The sequence below is a fragment of the Limulus polyphemus genome, unplaced genomic scaffold (assembly GCF_000517525.1).
Source record: "Limulus polyphemus unplaced genomic scaffold, Limulus_polyphemus-2.1.2 Scaffold1582, whole genome shotgun sequence".
Lineage (NCBI taxonomy): Eukaryota > Metazoa > Arthropoda > Merostomata > Xiphosura > Limulidae > Limulus > Limulus polyphemus.
Window position 1 is genome coordinate 119,254 of NW_013667192.1, and position 27,985 is coordinate 147,238.

The 27,985-nt window shown below is 36.9% G+C and overlaps 1 protein-coding gene across 3 annotated transcripts in view; it reads right to left on the reverse strand.

The window, feature by feature from the left end:
- The window catches only part of LOC106464187 (guanine nucleotide-binding protein G(I)/G(S)/G(T) subunit beta-1), a 66,865-nt gene that overhangs the window by 9,826 nt on the left and 29,054 nt on the right, over positions 1-27,985 (reverse strand). For all 3 annotated transcript variants that reach the window (XM_022391884.1, XM_022391885.1, XM_013924312.2), the window contains 3 exons: positions 12,283-12,346; positions 9,404-9,633; positions 2,167-2,296 (listed from right to left, as the gene is read on the reverse strand). In XM_022391884.1, the coding sequence (XP_022247592.1) occupies positions 2,167-2,296; positions 9,404-9,633; positions 12,283-12,346 (424 nt within the window). The remainder of the gene's footprint in view (positions 1-2,166; positions 2,297-9,403; positions 9,634-12,282; positions 12,347-27,985) is intronic.

The window sequence follows — 27,985 nt, forward strand, 5'->3', positions numbered from 1 at the left end:
GACAACGTGACGGTAATGTAATGTGTGTGTAGATTGTGAGTAATTGAACTGTAGTCAGAAGTATTGTTGACGTTCGTTGATTTAGCGTTTGTTATAGAGCGACTGTTGAAAATAGGTGGATCGTAGGGTTGTGTTCGGAAGGAGTAAACCGGTTTTATTGGGTGAGGACTTGTGTCACTGAATTTTCGTCGAAACGAAGTTACGGAAAATCAATTAACAAACGGAGACGTAACAATATATATGATTCAATATAATGATTATGTTCAATATGATAACATATTCGGAAAATAATATTCTGTATATAAAAATTGCTCTTATGTTGTGACTTTAACTAAAATACAATTTTAAAAACTAAAATGAGCTATTTGGAGATAACAAGTACCTGACAAGGACACGAGAGATGGTTTATTTGTTTTGAAGAGCAAAGCCACATTCAGCTATCTGCTTTATCCACTGTGTGGAATTGAGCCCTGGATTTTATCATTGTAAGTTAATAAACCTCCTAATGATCCATCGGGGGATATGAGAGATGGAACAAAGATGTTCTCATAGTATTATAGCAATAAGATTTATTTATTTATTTATGAAAATGTGAATATCCGGGAGGAAAGATGATGTAGAGGCCTAATCTATTCTTTGATTTCCTACTTTCTGTGCAGCAAACTAGTGTTATGACAGCGGAAGTCACGTGACGCTGCTGGCGAGTTGGCACTGGTGACGTGCATGATGAGTTTCTCAAATGATCGGGGAAGTCCGAGTGTGTTCGAGATGCCCTCTTCGTTAGTATATAAGCCTGGCAGTGAAAGCCAGCGGGAGAATAGTTAAATGAAGAGAGAGCAGTAGTTACTTTGAGTTCCGCGTAATTTATGATTCTGTTAATTTCGAGCTAGTGAGCCATAAAGTGTGTGTTTTGCACTCTTGAGAGCAAAGATATCAAGATTGTAACTCACTGTGATTTATTGCATGTATTATAAAAGTTGTTAAATTTAAAGTGACGAAAAACATACTGATTGTGGAACTTCTGTGTACTAAAAAGTTGTATCGATGAAGAATAAACTGGTTTAATCAAGAAAGGACTTGTATCTCTGAAGATCCCCAGAAATAATTTCTACTGGAAACAAACAAACAAACAAGCAGATAGGTAACACTAGTTTTACTCAACGCTGCTTAGAAAAGTGTGGCAAATAATTAAAGTAAGCCTCATATAGTGGTGGAATGTAAGCGGTTTGTTTGGTTTTTTATGTATAGTCCTTTACTCACCACTAATAACCCGAAATTCTTTAGGTGTTTAACAGCAGAATTTTAGGTTATTAGTGGCGAGTAAAGGACTATACATCAAAACCAAATAAAACAGCAACAATACATTTATCCTGTACCAGCTACAACAACCATCTTCCATCACCCAGTTTTTAAAAATTACAAAGAGTCCTGCATTGTTTATATACTTACATTCAACCTAAATGATATAAGTTGTTTTTAGGAATCTAAAATGAACTTCCACATCATTATATTTACCATTACAAAGTTAGTTGTTCTTTGGTACCAATTAAGGATGCTTACTTCACTTATAAAAACTTTGCAATGCAATATCATAAATATTTATTTTAATTTCACACAATTTTCTACCAAATAATTACATACCCAGGAATATTTACTTTTATCGTTTGTTTGTTATTAAGTGCAAAACTACACAATGGGCTATCTGTGCTATGCCCACCATGAGTATTGAAACCTCGATTTTATTGGTGTGAGTTCTCAGACTTATCACTGAACCAAGGGAGGCACTTTTGATTTGCTTTATATACTTTGACAATGCTACACAAGAGCTATTTACACAAGTTCATCCAATTTTAAGTTGACAGACTAAACTAAGGGAAGGCAGCTAGTCAACAGCATCTATAGCCAAATCTTGGGCTACTCTAATTCAATAGTGGGATTTTTCAACTGCTACTCTTATAATGCAGTCATTGCCCAATTTGCAGAGCACAAGTTTTTTTCTTCTTGTAAGGAGATGTGAATCACACTTCAACAACTAAATAATATAAAAATCAGTTGGAGAAGCTACATCTATCAGTATGTTATGTTTCAGTCTTCATATTAGTTTCTTCAAAAATGAGGCTCAGAAAACACACATAAACAATGGATATTTCATCACAGTTTTCTTACTTTAGACGAAGCATCACATGCTCCCGATACAAATGTCCTCACGTCTGGGGACAATGAGAGAGACATCACATCTCCAGTATGTCCAGTAAATAAAGTACACTGTTGGCCTGTTTCTATGTCCCATAATGCACTGAAAAAAATATGGACAAAACATAAGTTGGATGCATATTTTTTATTATAAAACTACTTATAATTACATGTCGAAATTCAAAATTTTACTACCTTCATTGTATTATATTAGAAAAAAACAGCAATTTAGTAACTTTACAATTGTGAATAGATGTATAAAAAATAACTTTACCATTACAGAGCTACAGAGAAACATACTGATTGTGGAACTTCTGTGTACTAAAAAGTTGTATCAAGGAAGAATAAACTGGTTTAATTTTGGAACAGATATATATATATATATATATGTCTGTTATATTTTAATATTAGAGAATGACAAAGGTCAATGCAGCTCTCAAAGTTAATGAATTTGTAATGAATTATATTGGTTAAAAATTGCGTACAAGTGAATTAAGGATTTTTAAAGTATAATAACTTGAAATAATATTTTACAATTTTTTTGAATAGATTAATGATTTAAGTCAGTTTTACTCTCGGAGTTTCAGGCAGTTTTATATTAATTACTTGTTTTATGCATACAAAAATAATAACTTGATAACACTGCAAGCATTGTTGTGATTATTCAACAAACATATTGTCTTTTTAGATACAATATCGCGCCTCAACCAATGAGAAATGTGAGAATTTGGAAATACATTTTCAGTTTAGGAAAATGTTAACTTCGGGTACAACATCTTACCTCTACTCACAAAAACCTAGAATCCCACATTGATCCAGTGGAAGGCCAGTGAGAAGATGACCCTCCTTCAGAAAGGGCCCAAATGAAAATCAAGGGGTGAGAGAAGGAATTAAAAACAATGCACCCGTGGGAGATTGCACCACTTCTGAGCCAGGTATACTCTTTGCCGTTAGTAAGGTGTCGCCAAAAAGAGTGGAAACATGGAGGGACCAAAAATTACATCAATAATGAGACCCCTGATGTAGAGTGGCTAGGGCACAACAGACCATAAATGGGAGTTCAACCTCAACTGAAACCAGGTGGCATCTGGAAGTGTACATCAGATCCACAGTAGGAAGAGGGTCATCTACCTTCCACCTCAGAAATAGGTACCAGAAGGGAAGAGAAGCTTCTGTACCAAGAACACACCTCCATATGCACGCACCTCCAACATAAACAACACCAGATCCACTGAGAAATGACATCCAGCATATGGTAGAAAATTGGGGATCCCAGGTAGATGTTCTCCAGTCCAAAACCTGACAGCATTGGAAATCTGGGTACCCAGCCTTACACATGCAGGAATTCATGTGTCTTGTCCAGCTACAACCAACACCAGATACACCAGGAACCAACATCCAGTAGATGGTAGGAAGAGGGACTACTATTTGGGGTTGCACCTCCAGTCCAAAACATGGTGACATTGGGAATTTATCATCCAGTCTGCATTAGGAGAAGAGTACCATCCAAACACATGTGAGGACTTATGTAGCTGGTCTGGCTACAAACAACACCCAGTATTTGGGAATTGACAGCCTGCAGACTGTAGGAAGGATGGTTCCTTAACCAGATGAGCAAATTGCAATATACAGCAGAGCACTACATCCAACACCTGGCAGCATCTGGAATTATACATCAGATCTGCAGTAGGATGGGTGTCACACTATCTACACCAGCAGAATGCTAGTGCCCTACTCTTAACTGACGGGCATCATGCACACTCAGGAGGACAAGCCCCTATAGTCCACCACTCCAAAAGCTAGGAACTGGTGAGTGGCAAGGACTCCCATACTGCAATAGAAGGAGTTGTAAATCAGGTTCGTGGCAGGAGGAGCCTCAATGTCACAGTCATTCAACATGGCTATGATCACATATTGTACACTGCAGATTTAAGACTAAGTATACCTGCTGAGGCAATACTTGCCAGAGAGCGGGATCCAAATATGTGATAAAGGCCCCTGCAAAGAAAAAGAATGTAATACTTACCACCCACAGATAAATAGATGCCCCCCAAGGGAAGATCGATATGTACAGTTAGGAACATGATAAGGTGACAGATCTGACGGTAAAAAAACATGAAAAAGGCAACAATCATCAGGAGAAAGAGAATATAAACGCCAGGCGAATTACTGGCAAATTCAACCTGGATACTAAAGGTCCAATGGAGGATGGAGGAAAACATGAAGGACCACATAGAGGTGATAATCCAGAAAGGAAGCAAGGCAGGGAGGGCAGGGAAAAAACGGAAGGAAAGAAACAGCATAGATAAGACTGGCCACTGGAAAACACAAGCAAAGTGGGGAACTGAAAAGTAGAAGCTAAAGTCATCCTGTAGCCCACAACAGAGGAAACTGAAAATATCCGCTCACAAAGTCAAGTCAAAAAGTACAGTATGAGAGGAACCATGGGATGGGAAGGACTATAACCCCATATGTAGGTGAGCTGCCATGGAGGAAGAAAGAACAGGATGGAAATCAAAGAAAGTTACATATGAAAATTCAGTTCTTCAGGTGAGAGACCAGACAAATATGGAGTGCTGGTACAGATGGATGATGCACGCCAGAGTGTGGCTGATGGAGAAGTGTCAGAGATAAAGGTGCAGCAGTGGAAATCACGTGTGATCTGGCCTATACGTAACCAGCAGCAGAACACTTCACATAGTGGTCTGAAGTATGGCAAGGACATGTGAGATGTGGTGAATAGGAGAATATGAATATAGGTACCAACTCAACCAATCCTGACTGAGAGCATTAACTGCTCCTGCCAGAGGAAGAGGAAAAGGAGACCAAAAATGGGGAAGTTGTGTAATGAGAAAAGTGGCAAAAGTGTCCAAATCTGGACACCCCATAGAGCACACAAAACTCGAAAAATGAGTAGCTATGAAGACCACGCCGCAGGGAGAATCTTGTTGGGATGTGATAACCAATTTGCAAACAGATTCAGGACACCCAGATTATGGCATGCCAACAAAGTGATGGGATGGTAGTGGGTCCAACACAGAAGATCCAATGTGAGAAAAGAGAGTTCTGTTGAGACTAGTGAACCCTGCCCGATGCTGTACGAGACTACCATAGAAACGTCAGATTGAACCATCATCAACCAGCACCTAAAAGTCTCCAGGAAGTGAAAGAAAGCCTAGCAAACAGCACGAAGTTCCAAGATTGATATGGAAAGAGGACTCGGAAAGGTACCATAGCCCAAAAACCTCCTAACTGTTGAGATAGCCTTATGGAAAAAGAAGCATCTGTAAAAGATGACATTTTGGACAAGGAAGAGGAACCCCATTGGTAGTAGTGTTCTGATCAATCCACCAGACAAAATTGTTCTGTAAGGGAGAGGTATGGCTAAGATTGGCATCTAAGGGATCCCAAATAAGGCTCCATTGGTCTTTCAAAACTCACAGACAATGACACTATAGGGCATGACCAAGAGGAATGAGGGCTTCAAGAAAAGCCCGTGTCCCCAAAAGTGAGAGAACCTTTCATGCAGTAGAAGAGCATGAAATACTGTATATGAAACATTCCATAGCTCGCAAATAAAGTGGAGCAGGTAGGGCATGAAGGAGAAGAGAGTTGTTAAACACCCTGAGATGAACTAAAAATTGTGTGAGTGTGAGGAAAAATTGCCCCACTGTGACACACCAACACATTATAACAGTTTCCAGGAGAAGAAACTGAGGATGTAGGACTGAGTCATTTTGTGAGGAGGCAAGAAGGAGCCATACATCCATACAATGGTGGAAACAAAGGCCCATGGAATGAATCAGGTGGGCAAAAAACGGGAACCCGAGGGGGGGCAAGGAAATGGGAATGTGAGACAACAAGGGAGATGAATGGAAGTGGTGGCCTGAACTTACTGAAACGACGTTTAGAACCCATGGATCAACCACCAAGGACCTCCAAACACGGGCAAAGTGAAGGAGTCTGGCTCCCACCAACCCTGACCCGAGAAAGGTGGACAGACTGAGGCAAATACGGGAAAAGGTGATCAAATATCAAGGTCTGATCCCTACTAAGGAGAAACGACACCAATGCCGTGAGTCCAAACAAGGTAAGTTGGAATGGAGATAATCAAAAGCTTGATGATCCACACTATGTGTCATACCAACACCTGAACGCAAATGCTCCTCAAAATGGCTCACATGAACCCTAATATCCAGGGAAGGGGGAAACACTAAAATAATGAATCATGAGAAGAGCAGGGATGGAACATTGGAATGGGAAATAAGGAAAAAACATAATATACCTGAAGAATCAAACCTACGAAAGGGAAAAGAGGTCTGGGCAAGTCCCCCAAAACTACATGTGACTGAGAGGGCATATTTAGGAGGGCGAAAAGTTGTCCAAATCCAAAACTTCACGAACACTGAAAACTCTGATACGACAATCATCAGTATGTTCTTTAGTTGCATGAAATTAGTCAACTTCCGACGGACCAGAACCGTCACTTTACGGGCCGAGAATGGTGGTTCTGACCATTTCGACGTGGTTGGTAATTCCGCTGCAGCACTTGTAGTCGTTACCACCTGAAACTACGAGTGCATAACTCACGAGATTGAAAGAGGATAGAAGATCAATGAAATAATTTGTAATTCTCCTCAAACGAGAGTGAAAACAGTAAAGAACAATGTAGTTAAAGAAGAAAAATTAAGAAAGTAAAAACGTGTGGATAAGTGAATCAAACCGCGAGCGAAAACACGTCCTTCAATATAACTGCCAATCGAGAAGTGATTAACATATGCAAGATTAAACAGGGCGCTAGTTACGATAGGGTAGTGTCGCACTCCTTTTGGTGGAGGGTTACTTCATAGTTATTTGGATGTCAGTATGCATAAGTAAGTGGGAGTATCAAAGCTAGTGGCGAGCGAACATTTGCGCCAATAGAGGGCAATATAAGTCGAGAAAACATTTTGTGAGGTTAGATATCGTATCGGAAGATTACTTTGAAATAATAACATTTTATTGAATCCAACAACCAGCAAGATAATAAAACTATTTTAAATTCTTTATTATTATTAGGCACTTTCCCACAATGAAATTTGTAACTTAACAACTAAAAAATAGATTAAATATAGCAAAAAAGAATCAGAATTTTCACACAGTTATTTTGTAGCATTTATTTGAAGTTTAGCACAAAGCTACATAATGGGCTACCTGTGCTCTGCCCAACACGGGTATCGAAACCCGATTTCTAGCGTTGTAAGTCCGCAGACATAGCGCTGTGCTACTGGGGGGGAGGGGGCATATTTTGTAGCAAAATCTGAAAAGGTTAGCTACGATTTTATTTACACCAAAACATATAGACTGTAACACAAAACTGCTCTCGTGAATCATACTTGTTCTCAGAGTTTATACACTGTACTTTAAACCTGATCTTGTATTTGCCATATTAATTACATTAGGTGTAGAGATGTCAGATTATACCTCTTGAATGTGTTAATTAAATCGTATAATAAGTACAACAGATGTGATCATCGGTTGAATTTGTTATTATTGTAATTAATGCAGATTCTTAAAGTTGTTATGTACTTAATGTAACAAACATGCCAAATGATGTTTCCAGTGCTTTTACTAAGTGTAACTAACAAACCAGATCATCCACGGAGCCACTTACTTAGTACACAAAATGTATTAGAGCATATCACTTAAATTTGTTTCTCAGTTTAAACAACAAAGCATAACATCTTTCTAAAATTCATATTTTGTGCAAGCACAACATGTTCTAGAACCTGTTATCTAGTGTAACCTAACTACCAGGTTCCGTTTCCTTGTAATGGTCTAAATTGAACACACCTCTACAACCAGGGTTCAACAACAAAAACAATTTATTCACGATAACAACACTTAGAAATAAATTCAACACTTATCGAAACACAGTTAATAAATAAGTGCCTGACCAGGACTTCACACCAATATTAATAAATAATCTGTAATAAATATTAATAAATCAATAATAATGGAATCATGAAAATATAAACATGAAGAAAAACCTAATTTCAAAAAACATAAACAGCAAATATGATATTCAAATAATACCTTTCAACATCAATAATAAGTGATATACAGCAATAACTAGCTACACCCTACAATAACTATCTATGTCTCTTAGTGAAACTTCTGGAAGGGTAGTTATTCACATAGGTTACTAGAGTACAACCTCATGTGATCATAAATTTACACACTTTTCTGCTACATTAATACTTTTTGTGCTCACCGCTAGGGAAGGTGGTGTCAGTTTCATCATACACACACATATTTAGAAGGTGAGTTAGCGTTTTAATGAACTAATAATTCATAGATAAACTAAACGATAGAAGGATATAATAAGTGAATGGTAAACACAATTGCTATATCACATCCTGACTTATAAAAAGAGGGGCTGCCAACCATGGACAGTCAGTAAAAAAAGTTACATTTTAACCCTATTCATGAGCCTGTAAGTAACAAAAATATTTTATTTTGATTATGTCAGTACGAATATACATAGTCCATAAAAAAAGCCACTGTGTCTGTATATATGAAAAACGAAATTTTAAGTTTGGCAACCCTGCCAACAAACACATCATACTCCAGAATGTGTTTACTGATGTGCTCAATTAATAGGTCATATCTGTTAAACTTAATATTTTATATATTCTAAACACCTAATTATGTCTCTCAAACTTATCAATAGGTGTAATTAACATGGCAGATCATGTCTCCAAATGTGTTACATAGATTGTGTTCATTATTAAAATACAACTACTCTCATCTTATTTCCGTCTAGCAACTTTTCAGGATGAGAATTATTGCTTAAATCGTCATTAGAAAAAATTATAGAAAAATTTGAAATTAATAGCTTAGCCATCCCACAATATATAAAAGAATGCAACCTACGTGTAACCAACATACCAAGTTTTGTCTCTTAAATTTACCACGAAGTGTAATTAACAGTCTCCTGAAATTGTCATGTGTTCTGATCTTGTTACTTGGTGTAACAACATGCTAAATAAAGTATCTTCTGAACTTGTTATTTAGTATAACAACACATCAGATCAGGTGTCCTGATCTTGTTACTTGGTATAACCAACAAACCAGGTAACAATATACTCATGTGCCCCTATGTTGTTACTCAGGGAACAACATACCAGATAATGTTTTCTGAACTTGCCACTTAGTATATCCAACATACCAAGTCATATCTCCAGAACTTGTTACTATCTGGTTATCATCCAGGAATCGACAGCATGACAGGTATCCAGTATGGCCAGGAAGTTCTCTGCTGACCCGTACATTGCCCTCTCTGGTCTTAAGGCTGTATATTGAACAGATATTGTCCAGCCCACCACAAGCAACATAGCTGCCTGAAGAAGCATAAGCACAGGTCATGACCCAGCTTGATCGCAATGGAATGGCATGAACCTAAAAATACAACTTAATTTAAGTCTAACCTTGAACTGTTTCTTAATTTGCAATTCTAAGATACAAATTTACATTCCTACTGATGTTTATAAGCAAAATAGATAGTGAGCTATTTGTTTCTAATCTCCTGCTGAATATCTCACTTACTGGTTGACTTTAGTTTATAATAGCAATGTAATACATAAATGTGTTGCATTTAAATTACTGCAAAAGTACTAACAAACCTCAAACGGAGTATAGTTATTATAAGGACAAATTTCATTATATAAATCATTCATTTATTAAGTAATATCAAACAAAAGATAAAGGGTTAAAAAATACATCATATTTTTAAAAGTTAGTATTAACCCTAAAATCGTGAGGCGATAATACAGAAACTAGTGGCTGTTTTGATCATCACAATATCCAAAGTACAAACAATAAATAGTACAAAAAACGTACCTTTCAATGATAATTTAGTATTAGTGATTTTGAAAAAGACAGATTTTCCGCTTATGAGATATCATATTTTTCTACACGCTTTACTGATATACAATTTAAAAAAAAATTCAATTATATAGTTTGTATGCAGTCTAAGCATAAGCACGTGGTTGAAAACGTCATTGAGATTGCTGTGTTCCATTTGCTTTGTTCTTTCTAGTAGATAATGTCTATTATGCCCGAGAGGATATTGCAGTAGCATACAGCATTCAGATTGAAAGGATTAGCGACTGTAGTATCCTTTGCTAGCCGAGTTGTCATTGTCTCAATATAATAGCCGACCAATACCGTGACAGAACAAATATCACAAGGTAATGCTGTCGACTGGACAAAAAAAAAAATTAAGTTTAGCGGTTTTCTTGGTTCATTTTTACTAGAAGATCGAGTAAAGATCATACTTGAAAATAATCTTATTTTAATTTTACAAAGATCAATACCAATAGAGTGTAAGCTGTGGGACAACATAGTAAAACTCGACTGTGATTATGTTTACATACACTGTTTTCTTTTTGGTTTTTCTGATAACAAAGATTGTGTTCATTTTTTTTGGTAAATTCGTCAATGCGTGTTATTTCACACACACTCTAGAAAAACTCAGTTAAATTATCAAATTCAGAATTAGTCTCTATTTTCTGAGCAAATTTCCTATCATTAGCGGGTTTAACTATCTGATACTTGTCGGGAAATCAGCTTTTACCTTGAAATATCTACTCATCAGTTAACCTCTCGCAGAGGAATATTCATGTGAAAATGAGTTCGTCTTTCTTTGTGTCAAGATTTGGAGAAATTCCATTGCCTTTATTGCAATGAGATCTGTTTTCACTGCTAAACGAATTAATATACATGGAAAAATGCTTGAAAGTAACGTTTGTCGTAGACTCATTTGCAAGTGTGAGGTTGGAAGGTATGTTTGCATGAAATACAAATATTGTGGAAGTAGTTACATTAGGAGTTAAAGTTCAAGCAACCAGAAAGAGAGAAGTCACCCAAAAACGTTAAAATCCTATCAAAATTTAAGGAGGACAAGAAAACTGTGAAGCAGAAATAATAGTAGGAGTAAACTACTTTTTTCTTTTCATTGTAATCTCTTTAGGTGTCTTAGATCATTTAGTAGACTTACATATTATTGATCAAACCAGAATTAATGAAAGTATGAGGAAGATATGACGAACATTTATTCTTGTTTCTACCAAGTGTATAGAGTGTCATAAATGTCACAAACATGTCGAAAACAATTTTTTCAGTGTGAATCATGGTGAAAATGAGAAAACTCTCCATCAACACTGAAATGTTTTTGAGTGTTTCATAAGTGTACCATAAGATGTCTAACAGTATCCTTAAATAAAACAACAAAAATATATTTTTAAATTACATTTGACTGGCACCAGATTTAATGCGTTTAATATTTCAGTTAGCGATAGGATGACCAGACATCACGGTTTTGCCGAGATAGTCCCGTTTTTTGGTGGTTTGTCCCAGTTTTCCGAGAAAGATTGTTGTAACACATACTCCCCTGCCTCCAAACTCTCTCGAAAGTTCTGTCTGTACTTGTGAGAAACCCAGGTTTGCGCGGTCCTGAATATCGTCAAAAAACATTTTACACAGTGATATACTGAATGTTATGATGAAAAAAAAGAACAAAAAAAACAACAACAGAACTTCTACATTCCATTCATTCTTCACAAAATATGTCTAAAAAGTAATGCTAAAACCTAAAAGAAGTATGTTTGAAAATGTTATGGATTATTAAATAAATCCAGTATGAAATAGTCTATTTTAAGATGAACTGGATAAAGTGAATAATTATAGATTTCTTGGATGTATAATTTAACATCCAGGTGTTCGCTTGTTTTGTGTCTATCCCCAAAAATGTAGTTGAAATTATTTCAAAAACAATGCCAATACACATGTAGAAATATTGTGAAACAGTTCAACACATTTTAATGTAAATTAAGTAAAATTTAAATTATTTGTAATAGCCATTTTGAGATTAGGGGCAAGGGCTGGACTGTCTTGGTTTTGCGGTTTGGAAATCTGGTCATCCTAGTTTTTCAAGACCAATTCTATACTGAAAAAAAAATGATTTCAAATATTTTATGCTCTTTGAATATTGCTTATAACAAAATTAATACGTTCAAAGAAGGAAATATCAAGATGTTTTTACTGTACCTTGTTTGTTGTGTATGCGTCCCACACAATTAGCTTACCGTCTTGTGAGGCAGAAACAAGATAGCTGAAAAGTTGTATGAATCAGCTATTAGAGATTAAAATAGTGAGAATTACCAATAAGCTAAATGGTAAGTGTCCAGCAGATAAAACTGATACATTCCTGATATATAATTCTTTAAGCTTGATGCAAGAAAATAATTCTAATCACTGCTGTATCAATCGTCCACTCTTTTAACACACGCTGCATATGCAGTGTTCAATATTCTACTCAGTAACTACAAAACTTTTTTTTTTACTTTACTTCCAAATAAACTTCCTTTTTATCAGGATCTAGGCCTATACATTTTCCTTTACTTATTTAAAATGTCTTAACTTTTTGATTTCCTAAGGAAATGCCCACAGACCTCTAAACCATATTCTATCAAACAGTCTGGTGAGAAATTATTTAAAGGCTATCATAGTACAACACAAATTTGAAACTTAATTTATTAAAGTACATTGACAACAAGGAATTCTAATGTTTGAAGCCACAGCAAATTTAGGTAATTGAATATCTACTTTCCAGATGAGAGATTTCAAGAGAGGACTTGATGAGTACCGACTTATGGTCGTATGTAGGAGATGGGTGTTTGATGAAATGAATCGGAAGGCCATGGTGAACCTACAGGCCTCTTGCATATTTCCCTCAAATATTATCGTATGTTAGTAACATTTCAAATGCTATAAATAGTATTTCTTAAGTTTGTGTATACAATGTAGTCATTAATGGTCTTATTTAGACTGATGCACATCTAAATGATTTACATCTGTTGAAGCAAACGTCACATTATACAAGGATGCTCCTTTTTATGAACGCTCCCTAACTGTCATTTTTCAAAAACATTTGGATAAATCTAAAAGGCTGTAGAAAGTGGTTAGCTCATAATTAGTCATGCATTAATTATAGCTTTTATATTAAAATATTATAACTTAGCCTATATACTGAAAAATAAGTTATTTCTACGAATAATAGATGTGTGATATATTACTTGTTTGTGGTTAAGTACAAAGCTGCATTATAAGATATCTATGCTGTGCCTACCACGGGTATCGTGACCCGGTATCTAATATTATAAGACCACAGACTTGCCGCTGTGCCACTTGGGGCTGTGTTATATTTGGATATAACATTTTTATGAATACAGAAAAGCGTTAAGTAAATCTTATTTCAACTTACCTTTGGGTAATTAATTTGTTTATTTGTTTTGTTTGTTTGAAGTTAAGCACAAAGCTACGCAATGGGCTATCTGTGCTCGGCCAACCATGGGTATCGAAACACGGTTTCTAGCGTTGTAAGTCCGCAGACATACTGCTGTGCCACTGGGGGTCGGGTAACTTGTAAAGAACATTTCTTTATGTAATGATATCAACAGCAGTGTACTTGAATGGTTGTTCAGGTGATATTTAGAGCTTATGGCTCCTAATTTGTAATGAGAACGACCAGTCATGTTGTGTTAGGTAAGGCTGAGGTTTGGCAGTCCGGTTTGAAACATCACTGAATATAGTCTGTTAGAACTTGATTGTCAGTAGTCATTCTAGTAATCCAGTGAACGTGATGGTCTGATATAGATAAATTGCGAGTACAAGCTGTTTATGTTTAGTGTATAATATAGAATGTTCATTTTGTGTTAACTTTTTCGTCCAGTCTTGTTATTTCATTCAACACTGACTCAATTAGGAAGAGATTTAGTACCACTCTGTAATCAATATCTTGAACATATATTCAATTCACTCGAATAAACTACATAGTAGATAGGTAGGAACCGCAGAATATTGTTGTTAAATATAAACTGTTAAAACGTGTAGCACCCTTTACTCCTACTCTCGTGTGATTTAAGTTTTCAAATACTTTATAATTATTAAATGGCATGTTCTACAACTAGAAGTAGTTACAACTAAATAGAAGAGTCTGCCACTGAGGGGAGAGATTTGTCTAGAAGAAGTCTTGTCCTGGACGAAGGAATTTTGTCAATGCTGGGAGGTCCATGATCTCAATCTCATTGTGACCTATGACGAAGATGGAAGCGCTGCCGACATATGGAGTACCTAGATCTGTCAGTGAAGTTCTTCCACTGGAGACTGACCTCAGTGCAATGGAAACACAACTAAGGAACAATAAGGTAGTTTGGAATCTGGTAAGTCTGAGATGGAGAGGAGCAGTCCGTACATGTTTCCCAGACTAATGTCAGCAGAGTAACTCAGGGGCTCAGCTCTGGTCAGAACTATCCAGTAAAGGATGTTGTCTACAAAATGGAGCCATTTAACCAGCAGGTGCTAAATCAAGTGAGTGAGTAATGGGGCAGTAATGAGCCCCCCCCCCCCCCCGATTTGGGAAGTATGCTACAAAGGCGAACATGATTCACAGAGGATCTTCGAGTCTGATAGAGCCAGTAAATAACATATAAGCTTCATGGAGAAACTCGTAGTTCTGCCACCCAGACAAGGTGCCTATCACTTATTAAAGGTGGTGATTGAAAAGTCACAAAGGAGAGTGTCTGGTCACAATAATAGGCCCCCTTGGATATAGGTGAAGTAGATTACTTTGATAACATTTAAAACACAGCAAAGGAAGAAATGGACCATTACCTGAAGCATTTCAAGTAGGAAACTGCCTGAAATGACTGGACTCTGGGACAAGCTGGTCAATGCCTGGTTCTGAGTTTAGACAGACTCGCCTTAGGCTCCGTCAAACTAGTGAATGGGAATCCTGGGACTATGAGACAGTCTTGACTGAGTTGCAAAGGAAGATTGGCCTGGTTAAAACAGAGCTATCAAATGGACTGAATTAAAAACTCAGAAGACGGGAATCGCAGAAAGTTTGAATGATGTTTGAACCTAGTGCTGTGTCTTGATTTCTGAGATATTGGGTGGTATTGTAAGGTACAATGTGTTTATGATTATCAGTTAATCATGATTACCATGAAGTTAAGATAGCTAGTGTCAACAGATTTAATGCATAGCATCATCAGTTGGCACAATTGGAAACGATAATTAGGAATTCAAGGACCCATGCTGTTACTCTTGATTTCTGAGATATTGGGTGGTATTGTATGATTATCACTTAATAATCTGAAGTTAGAACAGTTTGTTGATGGAAATAATGATACCAAAAGGGCTTTACAATCCTTACCTTCCGAGTATATTTTCATTACTAGTCACAGTCAAAATGGTGATTTTCATATGAGCGTGTGAGAACTTTGTAGAAGTATCATATAGGTATTTCACCTATTACTTGGCCTCTAAAGGTAGTTTTTAGAGAAGGGTTGTAACCAAGTCTCATTCAACCTACACACCTGGCTGACCTCTTGATCAGTTAGATTTCACTGTTCTAAAATGTTCAAGCTGGACCTTTGGTATTTAAGGTCAAGTTTTGGTCCATATTGGTTATCTTGTGATTAAGTAGCTAGTGCCCATTTCAATTTTTTTATGTGTGCTAAAATTCCAAGAACCTGCTCTGAAAAATCAATCTGAAGACTGGGACTTTCTGACCGACCTAGAACTGGAACTCAAGCCTCCTGAGTCAGAGCAGCTCAACTTCCCTTCACCTGGTACTTGCCACACAGTGTAGTAGAGACACCAGTGGAAGAACCATTCTTCACTGCTGTTCCAGTAGTTGACGGTCTTCTAGTGGCATAATAACCACAAATATTCATCTATAGGGTAAAGAAGGAGAAATGGTGGACCTCTTGGCATTAGAGGCACCTATTCCAAGATCCTGTTGCACGATATCTTTCAACAGCTTGGTGAAAACATCACTCAGATGTATACCCACCTCCAGCATAAAAGAACGCAAAACTCCGAAATACCTTTTCAGAGTTAAAGGCATCTTGAGGGGTGGCTGGATGTGATGGAGGCAAGGGCAAAGCATCTGTCAACACTCCACTAGCACCGTTCATCACAGTGACTGTGAAAACCACTCATGAGCAAGTCTACCAGCAGTAACCATCCAATTCAACCAGGTCAATGAAGGATCTTCTGCTTCTGAGAATCACTAGACCACCAGTGAGATGAAACAAGGAGCTTCTGCAGTATCACTGGTCCAGCCTCCAACACAGAGGTCCAGAATTTGACACAGTGATAGTCAAGAGCAGCATTCCAGGCTACTCCACCTACCATCATTATTGATCTCCCCACCGTCAAATGTCATTACTAACAGATGGTTGCACAATAGGCAGAAGTTTAGGTCCTCTGTAGCCAAGACAAACATTTCTTTTGCTGACTGAAGAAGAAGTCTGCTATTTGTGTGCTGAGAAGATCAAAACATCATCAAGACCACAGCAGCAGCAAATTACCAGACAACTGCTGCATTGAATAATCTGATGAAAGGGTTAAAGTAAGGGCAAAGTCCATGGAGAACACTGCTTAACGTGACCTTGCATAAGGATGTCAACAGCAGTGTCCTTCAACAGTCGTTTAGGTGATATCTAAAGGATATGGCCTATTTTGGAATGAGAATAACCAGTCACGTGAGTAAAGCATTTTGTATTGGGTAAATGTAAGGTTTATTTGAAATTAAGAAACCTTGGATTTGGATGTCTGTTTCAGAATATTATTGAATATAGTATAGTAGAATTGGTCATCTGTGGTGACCAAGTGAAAATTGTTCATTTTATTGTTTTACTTTTGTCCAGTATCGTTATTTCATTTAACAATGACCCAATTTGTAGGAGATTTAGTACCTCTCCATAGTCAATATCTTGAATAAATATCCTGTTATTTAGCGGACCTACCTAATAGCTCGAACCTACACAGCGTGATCACAAGTAAATAGACACCACCTTTTCAGAAAAAATGAAAATTTTCAGTCATCTTCACATTAATTGATATATTTATAATTTAATTAATATCTAGTAGATTTTCCTTTCGCTTCGTGGAGTTCGTTGATCCTTTTGGGCATCGTGAGAATCATCTAGTCAATTTTAGATTGTGGAATTTTCGCCCAATCTTGCTTCAAAACTTGGAGTAGATCGCTCTTCGAAGTTGTTTTTTTTTTGGTTGTTTCTTGACTTGCCGGTAGAGTATGGCCCAGAGGTTTTCGATGGGGTTCATGTCCGGAGATTGGCTCGGCCAGGACAACTTCTGGATACCATTTTCTTCCTGCCACTTTTGGGTGTTTCTAGCAGTGTGACACGGTGCTCCATCTTCCTGGAACAACGTTGTGTTCTTGTCCACGAAACCCGAGGAATAAAGAGTCCTTCCTCCAATATTTCGACGTATTTCGCAAAATTTATGTTGCCAACGCACTCCACTAAGCTCGATCTCCCACCAATCCAAAGAGCTCCCCGAACCATTACATGCTTCACAGTTGGTTGCAATCTGTTGAGCCAACCTTTGGTGAGGCATTCTCCAGACCCATATCCTTCCACTGTCCGAAAATTGAGGGAATCTTGATTCGTCAGAGAACAATACGGCCTTCCAAAGTCCAGAGGCTTGGTCATCATATCACTTGCCCCTTGTTTCGTCTGACTATGTTGGCAGGTCTTAATAAGGACTTCCGTCTAGCTGCTTTGCAACGATAACCCAATCTGTGGAGAATCCGTTGAACAGATTTCGGGCTCATCCCACCAACTTTGGCCACTTCTGCAGTCGTTAATCTCGGATCCATTTCGATGCTCCTCTTGACAGCCCTTTTTGTCCTCTCCGATGGACCAGAACGACCCGGACGCTGGTCAGTTGTTTCCTGTCAGATTTTGTTAGAGGAAGGATAGTTGGTCAAGCAGATGGTGGAATAAGTCAGCGGCAAATTTCGCAGAATTTGGGAATCCCGCTTTCGACAGTCAACAGAATCATCGTGCAGTTCAATTCGAGAGAACCTTGAGTTCTAGGCATGTTGTAGAACAAGATAATTAGTGTGAGGACCATTTTCATGTATACAGTGCTCTGTGAACACAAATTAGTTAGCATAAGTCAGTTAAATGACGAAAAATGAGGTGTCTATTTACTTGTGACCACTCAGTGTATATGTGCTAGATGTATTTCCGCAGGTCCCCGAAAGTGTTATCTTTCAATAGTTGGATTACCATACACTAATACTGATATCTCTACCTGTTCGTTTACTTCGCAACAAATCAACACTTCGAACAAAAATATTCGAATCACTTTACGATATTTATAAAGGTCCAAAAACAAAGACCGTTTTAGACAATTCTACAAAGAAAATTACAATCAAATTTCTTTGTCCAGGCAATCAAACGTAGTAAATGGAGTAAACAGGCAGGGATGGACACGCTTTTTTTTTAACATGATGTTAAATCATTCTACGTCATATAAGTAACCACAAGGTTAAAACAGGAAGACAATTATCTGGAGTCAGTTAACTCCATGTTAACCTCAAAATCTACGCGCGCGCCATTGTTTTCGTTCTACCTTTCATACAAGAGATCTTTCTGTTCAGAATCATTCAATAATGAAAAAGAGCATAACGATCAGGTTATCATATAAGTAGGGAAACGGCTGAGTAGCTTTCAATGAATTTCGATACGAAATACTTGTCTTTATTTTTCTTTTAACTTGTTTGTAAATCGAAGTGAAGAAACTTCGAATTCCTAAGTCTATTGTTATATAAATTATTTCGTAATCTATTATGTTTGTCTGTTGTTAATCGCAAAGCTTCACATAATGAGCTATTTGTGCTCTGCCCACCACGGGTATCGAAACTCGGATTCTAGCGTTGTAAGTCCGCAGACATACCGCTGTGCCACTGGGTGGCTTGTTAATCGCAAAGCTACACGCAATGAGCTCTTTGTGCTTTGGCGATAGCGGGTATCGAAACGCGATTTTTACTGCCCCCAGAGGGTATTGAAACGCGATTTTTAGCGTTATAAGTCCTCTCGACTTACTCTTGAGTAACCGAGACTTAATAGGATGACTTGCGTGTTCTTTGGTACTTAATTTGAAATAAAACTTTCAAATATATCGTCTAAACTTATAAAATCCTGCGTATTAGCAATTAACAATTATCTCTAGCGCATCTGTTTAATTATTATACACATCAGACGTTAATAAGAACTTCCCCACCCCGTCTGTAAAATGTGTCTAACCATAACGTCTTTATCTAAATCACAATATTAGATAACTTTTGATACGCTTCCTATGGCGTCAAAATGAAATATAATTTGTGGAATGCGTATATACAATTATAATAATACTAAAATACCCATTCCAATGGAAAAAAAATTAAATAATTCTCAATAATTAAAATTTAACAAGTGATCTTCGAAGTCGAAGCAGTTCAGTTATTAAAAGTGATAAACATAAAATTAAGGAAGATCCAACCACTTGAAAAATCTCCGATACTTAACTGCCATCTATTGTCCTTTGACGTAAACATTAACTCGCTTTCTCACTAAAAAAAACTTGTACTGATTTTACAAGACCTTTAGCTAGTGGATTTATCTCACTTTCAAAAGCTTACACATAAACAGACGAAATAAGTTTCAATAAAAACTTTTCTGTAACATAAAACGTACTTTACAATAAATATAAAATTACTTTCATATTTTACACACACACACAAAAACAACACATAGTCTAAATATATGTCGACTATTGGAGGGGGGAAAAGCAACTGGGTTACCCAGCACACCTACAAAGTTTCGTTTTCAGACATTTGTTTTGTTTCTGTTATTGACTTGTCACAACCAAAATTTTCTAATATCAGCTAATAAATATACTTTCTTACATATAATGTATATCCATATTACCTCTAGCAAAACAGCCTTCTTTTAAACAATACGACTCACCCCTATAAATATTGACAGGTCTTTTAAACAATACGACTCACCCCTATAAATACTGACAGGTCTTTTAAACAATACGACTCACCCCTATAAATACTGACAGGTCTTTAAACAATACGACGCACCCCTATAAATACTGGCAGGACTAGGAGCACAATTTCACCTGTTAGCAGCCATGTATAACTCTTATGTGCTCTGTTTTTGTTTGAAGTTAAACACAAAGCTTCACAATGGGGCTAGGTATGGTCTGCCCATCATGTATATCGAAACCCAGCCTTCAGACTTACTTTCAGTTTATGCGATTATCAACAACGGTTGTTAAGATTCCAAGTTAGATTAGGTGGGATGTTGTGACGAAGACTGCGGAAAGAAGCAATACAAATATACTAATAAAAACTTTTGTTTAAAAAAATGACAAAACTTTAAACATATATAAATATAACATAGCCATATGAAAATTACAGGCAGGCCAGGCTAGCCTTAAACTGTAATGATAATAGCGGAAGTGAAAAATTTGCACTTTTTACCTCCGAACTCTATGGTCTTCTATGGTTTCTGTAACTTAAGGGTTAACTGCAGTACGTTTTGTTGCTTTTTTTTGTTTTGTTTCAGAATGTTTTTCTATTACTTTATTTCTCTGTTTACTATTCTTCATTTCTTTCTGCCTTTTTTTGCTATTCGGTGTTCGACGTTTCTCGAATGTTCCTTTGGAATTCCTTTTGTTTTCACTCCTCCACTAGATCTTCAGCCGAACAGGTGCCTATCTCTCCATTTCACGTATTCAGAAAGGGTACAGTCTCACCTTCTCGTTCTTCTCTCGCCATCTTCTTTGATTCTACCATTAGCGAAAATCGAAAACGTAATTTAACAATTTAATCGTATTTGTAGCGCTACGAACTTTCCAGCCATTACTTTGTATGCGCTACGAACTTTCCAGCCATTACTTTGTATGCGCTACAAACTTTCCAGCCATTACTTTGTATGCTGATATTGCACCAGTGTTGAATTTAGGGGGGACATGGGCAGAATCCCTCCCGAGGTACAGTATTTTCCATTTTGCCGAATTTCAATTTGAATTAATCCCCCCCCCCCCGATGGAAAGGTCTGGATTCAACACTGTGTTGCACCGTCCATGTATTACCCAGTCCAGAACTTTGACCATTATTAACACACAACTTACAGAAAGCTGTGTAGAGATTCAGCGCTATTGTACGTATACACACCCAGTTATAACGTGTTCTGTGCATCTCATATGCAACTGTCGCTCGAAAACCGAAGTCAGGCATGAAAGTATACACGAATACGTACGTACCCCTTCACGATATATATATATGTGTGTGTGTGTGTGTGTGTGTGTAAAAGATAATAATTTTATGGTGTCAGATTACAGAAAGCAATCCTCTAACTGGAGTGTCCTAACGTTCAGTATCATTTGTCACCTGTGACATCAGTTCCTGTTTCGTTGGAATTACTGATTAATACTTCTCGTTTTCATTGACAAAATAAGCCTACTGCAGTTTATTGCTGCGCGTGGAAATGACGCACCCACCAATAGTGTAACTGCTTGGTGCCACTTATCTCAGTAACGTTTAACTTCACACTTTTTTCTTTATCACTGTATTTAACGACGCTGTCTTTAGAAACTAAAATACAACACTAATGGTCAATTGTCTCATGAGACCTACTTAACTATTACCAAGTCATTATTGGTCTTTTTATTTTTGTGTGTATGCAATTAATCAAACACTACAATATTAAAACTAACTATCATTTACTATCTACATAGGCCTAGCATACAGCCGAAGTTCTAGAACGGTCACAAAACTAGCCACATCCTCCTACTTTACCACTTCTCCTGCTTCCATCTTTCAGCAATATTTTACGTTAACTTTTCCCTATTATCTCTTGCTGTTCTGCTCCTTCTTACCCCACGTTTATCATACACATTTTCCACCATTTCTGTTTCCCTTTATCGTATATAGTTTGTTATGGTTCTGCCGATTGGGGTCGAGGCTATAGATTTAGTGACGTAAGATTTAAGCATTTATTATCACTGTAGTTTAATCAAAATAGTGGCTCTATGGGGCTTCCTATTCACTATTAACTATTAAACACTTGATCGAACGTTGAATCATGTTACTTTAAGTGCTAATTTTGGTCCTGAGAAGATTGTATGTTTTGAACTTCGCGCGAAGCTACACGAGGGCTATCTGCGCTAGACGTCCATAATTTAGCAGCATAAGACTAGGGGGAAGGCAGCTAGTCATCACCACCCACCGCCAACTCTTGGACTACTCTTTTACCAACGAATAGCGGGATTGACCGCCACATCATAACGCCCCAATGGCTGAAAGGGCGAGCATGTTTGGTGGAACGGGGATTCGAACCTGCGACCCGCAGATTGCTAGTCGAGTGCCCTAACCGCCTGGCCATGGTCCTGAGAAGAACGAATTAAGAATAAACACTAATTCAAATAAAAATACAAGGATGAAAATTAATACACACTTCGACTTTTATACGTCACTCTTAATAGTCGAAATTCATATAATGGTTTTATTCAGATATAGCAGCACATAACCGGCCTTAATATTGAACTGATAAGACGAGAAGGGGGCGCAGCTGTTTAGCACCCATGGCCTCAATGTTCAGCTATTCTCAACCCCGATGGAGCAGCCCAAAGTAAAATTGAAGTAACGAGGGGATCCTCAATAACCGTGGCACTTGAAATTCTGTTGGGCAGGATTAGAGTAAATTAATCTATGAGGCATTTTTAACCCCTTTTTATTAGCTATATTATTGTGCGCCAGCAATACCGAGTGTGGGGCGCGCGTATAACTGATTCGGTTTTATTACTCATCAAAATCTCTACCAGCCTACCCTCAAATTGAAATTCTTTTATGCAGGATTAGAGTAAATTAATCTATGAGACCTTGGGTGTGATTAAATAAATCAATCGAAAGGGTTTGACCTCCCGAGTCCAAAACTGTAATTAGATCTCAAATCGGTCAATAGATGACGGAGCTATGAGCTAAAGGTTTGTACTTGAAAACTTCAAGAGTCATTCTATAAACCGCTGTGCCGTATACAACACGTATAGTATTTTTATGTGTTTCAGTGTATTATATCTCATCACTTTTATTCACTCTTTACCTGATTATAAAAAATAAAGGCGCCCGCAAGAAACCGTATTTATTGAGGAGGATTGTTTGTTTTTAATTATGCACAAAGCTACACAGGGGCTATTTGTGCCCTGCCCACCACGGGGATCGAAATCCGACTTCTGGCGTGTTAAGTCCGCAGACACGCCGCTGTGGCACTGGGGGGCCTATTAAGAAGGAAGGGCGTGGATGACAAAAGTTTGCGGAACGCTGACTTAGTCGACGGAAAACTTCAAAACTGCATCATGATTATATGAGTTGATTTTATAAAATAAGAGATGACTTCCAGACACTAAAGATAAACGTATATTATTTGTGAAACCTAAACCTAATCAGTATATACACAGTGCCACAGTATATACAAATTTGGGCGTGTAACATGGATGTTTTTATTTAGTGACAATTCTTTTAAGGCTAAGATTTCGTCAGGGGTTAGAGGGTTAGGTTCTCTCTTACTATTAAAATTATAAAATGTAGATAGAGCAAGATTTTTTAATTTAGTAATAAAAAAAATCATGGGATTGATTAAGATTGCCTTAATCGTGCATGGGAAGGTCTTTCAGATTTCTGTATAGCAGTTCGAATGGATAAAGAAAATTGGCATAATTCAGTTTTCGCGGAGGAAGAGAGAAGTCCTTTAGCTAGGGCGGATTTACATTGGTTACTTAGTGTAATATTAGTGAGGTTCACAATCAAATTATCAGGATCAAAGCTATCAGAAAAGTTGTTAGTTAATTTGCTCACCTAACCCTCTAACCCCTGACGAAATCTTAGCCTTAAAAGAATTGTCACTAAATAAAAATATACAAATTTGTGTGGAATAACTAAGACACCACGTAAAATATTAAACTCCCGATAAACTGATATTAACTCTTCTCGAAATGGTATAGAAAAAAAAAAAAACGTTATCACTTCCAGATTCAACCCCCTCCGAGGTGGCTAAGCTGTAAGTCTGAGGGTTTATATCGTGACAAACCGGGTTTCAAATACTCGTGGTCGCCACAGTACAGCTAACATATTGTGTAGGTTTGCCCTTAAGAACAAAAACAAAAGTCCTAAATGAATTTTGTTTACGAACAAACCTATTTCACAATAGATCACTCAATATATTGGTGTTGATCTTGTTCTAACAAGATATACACATTCGTATTCAAGGCTGTACAGTGGTAATCATTTAGCAACGTGTATCTCTGGGTTTGGTAACGGATGTCAGCAGGAGAGCCCTTTAACAACCAATCATTTTTCACGTAACAACAAGAGCCTTCGTAATGAGGAAGTTTTAATGAAACTCAAGCCCAGTTCAAATTATTATATACGAAAAATTAACATAAAAATACACTACTTCAAGCCAACGCTTTGACTTAACCCATTGAAAATATAATAAATACGCTTGAAAACAGAAACAAAAAACTGTATTGTTCATACTATTTAGATATTTACTGTTTATTTGTAATACGTATTTTGACGTATGTATGCTTTCGATCATTGTTTTAATTTAAAACTGTAGGTTCTAAACAATTCAGTAGGTTTGTTATATATTCAATGAGCTATCTGCTGTAGCCACCGCGGGGAATCGAACCCCGGAGTTTAGCGTTGCAAATTCGCAAACTTACCGCTTCAAGGGTGGCTTTTTAAATTCTATATCATAGTGACTTGTTCGTGCTCTCTACGTTTTTGCACGTCAAACATAATAATCATATGTTATCTCTCGCACACACACACTATACACTCTACAAATACAAGTTACAGGTTTGTTTGTTTTTTTAAATACATATATTAAAACAGCGTCACTTAACGCACAAATTATCCTTGGAACACAGACATATTAGGACAAGTTCATACGCATGCGTGAAGTAGCGAGTCGAAAGATGCCAGCCATCTTGTTTATTCGGTATATTCTCTACAACGATCAAGAGACACAAACAATGAGTCATGTTCGAGTACCGCAAAGCACATTAATCACTTGGCCGAAACGCGTCTAAAATAACGAACTAAAAAGAAAAAAAAAGGACAGAACTTCAAAGATTTATGCAAGACATTATGAATTCTTGCCTAATGCTTCCCACGGTCCTAAAGTTCGTTACGAAGACACGTGGTGGTGTTAGTTCTCGTTTTTAGACATTTCCTACCAAAGTGAATAAGGAAACTCAGTGCCAGAAAGAATTGAGATTTTTTTTTTAAAAAAAGCGCAGTGCTTGGCCATAAATAAATTATTTTTACCGCATTAAATAACGCTACAAACATTTACCCGTGAGATACAGTTCAAATCTGCTACTACGAAATAAAAATGAAGTTTTTTTTATATATCGTGGGCTACAGAACTTGTAATACGTTACACATATAAAGTCTGTGTGAAAACAAAGCATAAACAAACACGTGAGAACATGCCAAACGCAAGAAGAAGAAGAGGGGGAAAAATACAACTTCCAACAGTTGAAAAAGAGTATAAACTGCAAGGTTTGAGCATTCCTCATTGTGAAATTAGCGCCAGATACGCATGCTCACATATGCAAACACCAGCTGTCATCATACCTAAACGTACACCAGCTGCTTTACCCTAGGCAACCGAATAATCACTTAAGTTATTACGTAGAGACTGAAAGTTAGTTAAGTTTCACTAATCTCACTTCTTTACTTTATTTAACAAACCAATCGCAATATTTTCCATGTTTCAACTGTTCTTCAGCCATTATGTATCGTGTTTTCATTAGTGCTTTGGACAGACAACTGAATTATTCAACAGTAACACCTCCTATATGGACACTAGAAGTGATATAATAGGTTGTTGGGAGTAGAATGACCTCGTGGTCCCCTATCCTTTTTTTTAAATTCACCTTGTGTTTGTACGCTCCTAAGCCTTCTAATTTATAAACACACACACACACGTATGTACTTACATACAAGCACATGTGTTCTACACGCGTAATTAAATAGATTTTTAATATACAACGTTATAATTAAACGTTAGCAGTTAATAAAAGAACAATTTCATGTAATGTTTTTATAACTTTCATCATAGGATCAGACTCTCACGTTTTTTGTTGTTTTGTTTGTTGTTGTTTTTTTACCTAAAATACAGATATATTAATGCAAAATTTATTTTCGTATTTAACATGAAATAACTGTCCTGAAACATTCCACATGTATACCATACTTACAGTATTTGTGTCTTCCGTGGGGATCGAGCTCTTTATTTAATGTCATAAGCTAGCTCTTAGGCTTACCGCTGAGTAACTAGGCAACCGTTATTTTCGGAAAATACCAAAGTTACAATAATATATACACATATATACTTATATATATAATTTCTGCGAATAGTAATTTTATCTTTTAATGAAATAACTTATTTTGATTAATATGCAGGCGCCCTCTACAGGCAAGTTAAATTTCAATAGACATCAAATATGATTCAAATATGTAAATATAATACAGCATTGATAGAAATTATTTCAAAGCACTAAAAATTAAATAACTTAATATTTTTATAAAGGTTTCGATCATTAACAAGAACAAAAAACAGCTTGTATCTTTTTCACGAAGTTTTTAAACGATTTCCTAAAAACACTTCCCCCCCCTCTTTAAAGTCAACATATTTTTAACGGTTTCACAAAATATCTGTATATTCAAAATGAGTTCTGAATAATTGTATTTAACAATCGACCCCATTCTTTCGACGAGTTTATATACTACCAAATATAAACATTTTATTAATCTCTGCGCTAGCCATCCTTAATTTTAATTAACAGACTAGCCACAAGAGGTCAAGGTGCTAGTCAATAACACCTACTGCCAACAGTTGGGCTACTCTTATCGAATAATGGGATTTCACTGTCACTCGTATAACGTATCCGCTGCCCCAAAGGCGAAGTATAATTTTCTAGCAATAAGACAGGAACTGTGTACCCTTGGATCCATAGTCCGGCACGCTAACCAACAAGCCACGCTTGGCCTCTCAAAAACAAATAAATAATTACAATTCGTCTAATAAACTCTACAAATTTGTTAAATACATATGCGTTCAAAATTTCTTCATTTGAGTCATAGTTTTTTGTGTGTGAAACAAACAGAGGAACATATAAATATAATACAGCGATACTAAAACGTTTATAAAAAATATCCGACATCCTCCTACGCACGTGACGTTCTTGAATAAAAACGTTAGACTATTTATAACCGCCTGGAGAACATGATACAGTGAGTGTTTAATACAGTTGTTCTGTTGTGATAATTACCAGGAAATTACACGTTTAACTTTATATAATCATGGCTTATCACACCCCTTTAATAACAGATGTTTGATTAACATAGAACTTTCACGTAATCAGTCAACAATAGGGCACACCCCTTTAATAACAGATGTTGACTAACATCGAACATTCACATAATCAGTCAACAATAGGGCACACCCCTTAAATAACAGATGTTGACTAACATCGAACTTTCACGTAATCAGTCAACAATAGGGCACACCCTTTTAATAACAGATGTTGACTAACCCCGAACTTCCGCGTAATCAGTCAACAATAGGGCACACCCCTTTAATAACAAATGTTTGACTAACCCCGAACTTCCACGTATTCAGTCAACAATAGGGCACACCTCTTTTATAACAGATATTGACTAACCCCGAACTTTCACATAATCAGTCAACAATAGGGCACACTCCTTTAATAACAGATGTTTGACTAACCCGAACTTCCACGTAATCAGTCAACAATAGGGCACACTCCTTTAATAACAGATGTTTGACTAACCCGAACTTCCACG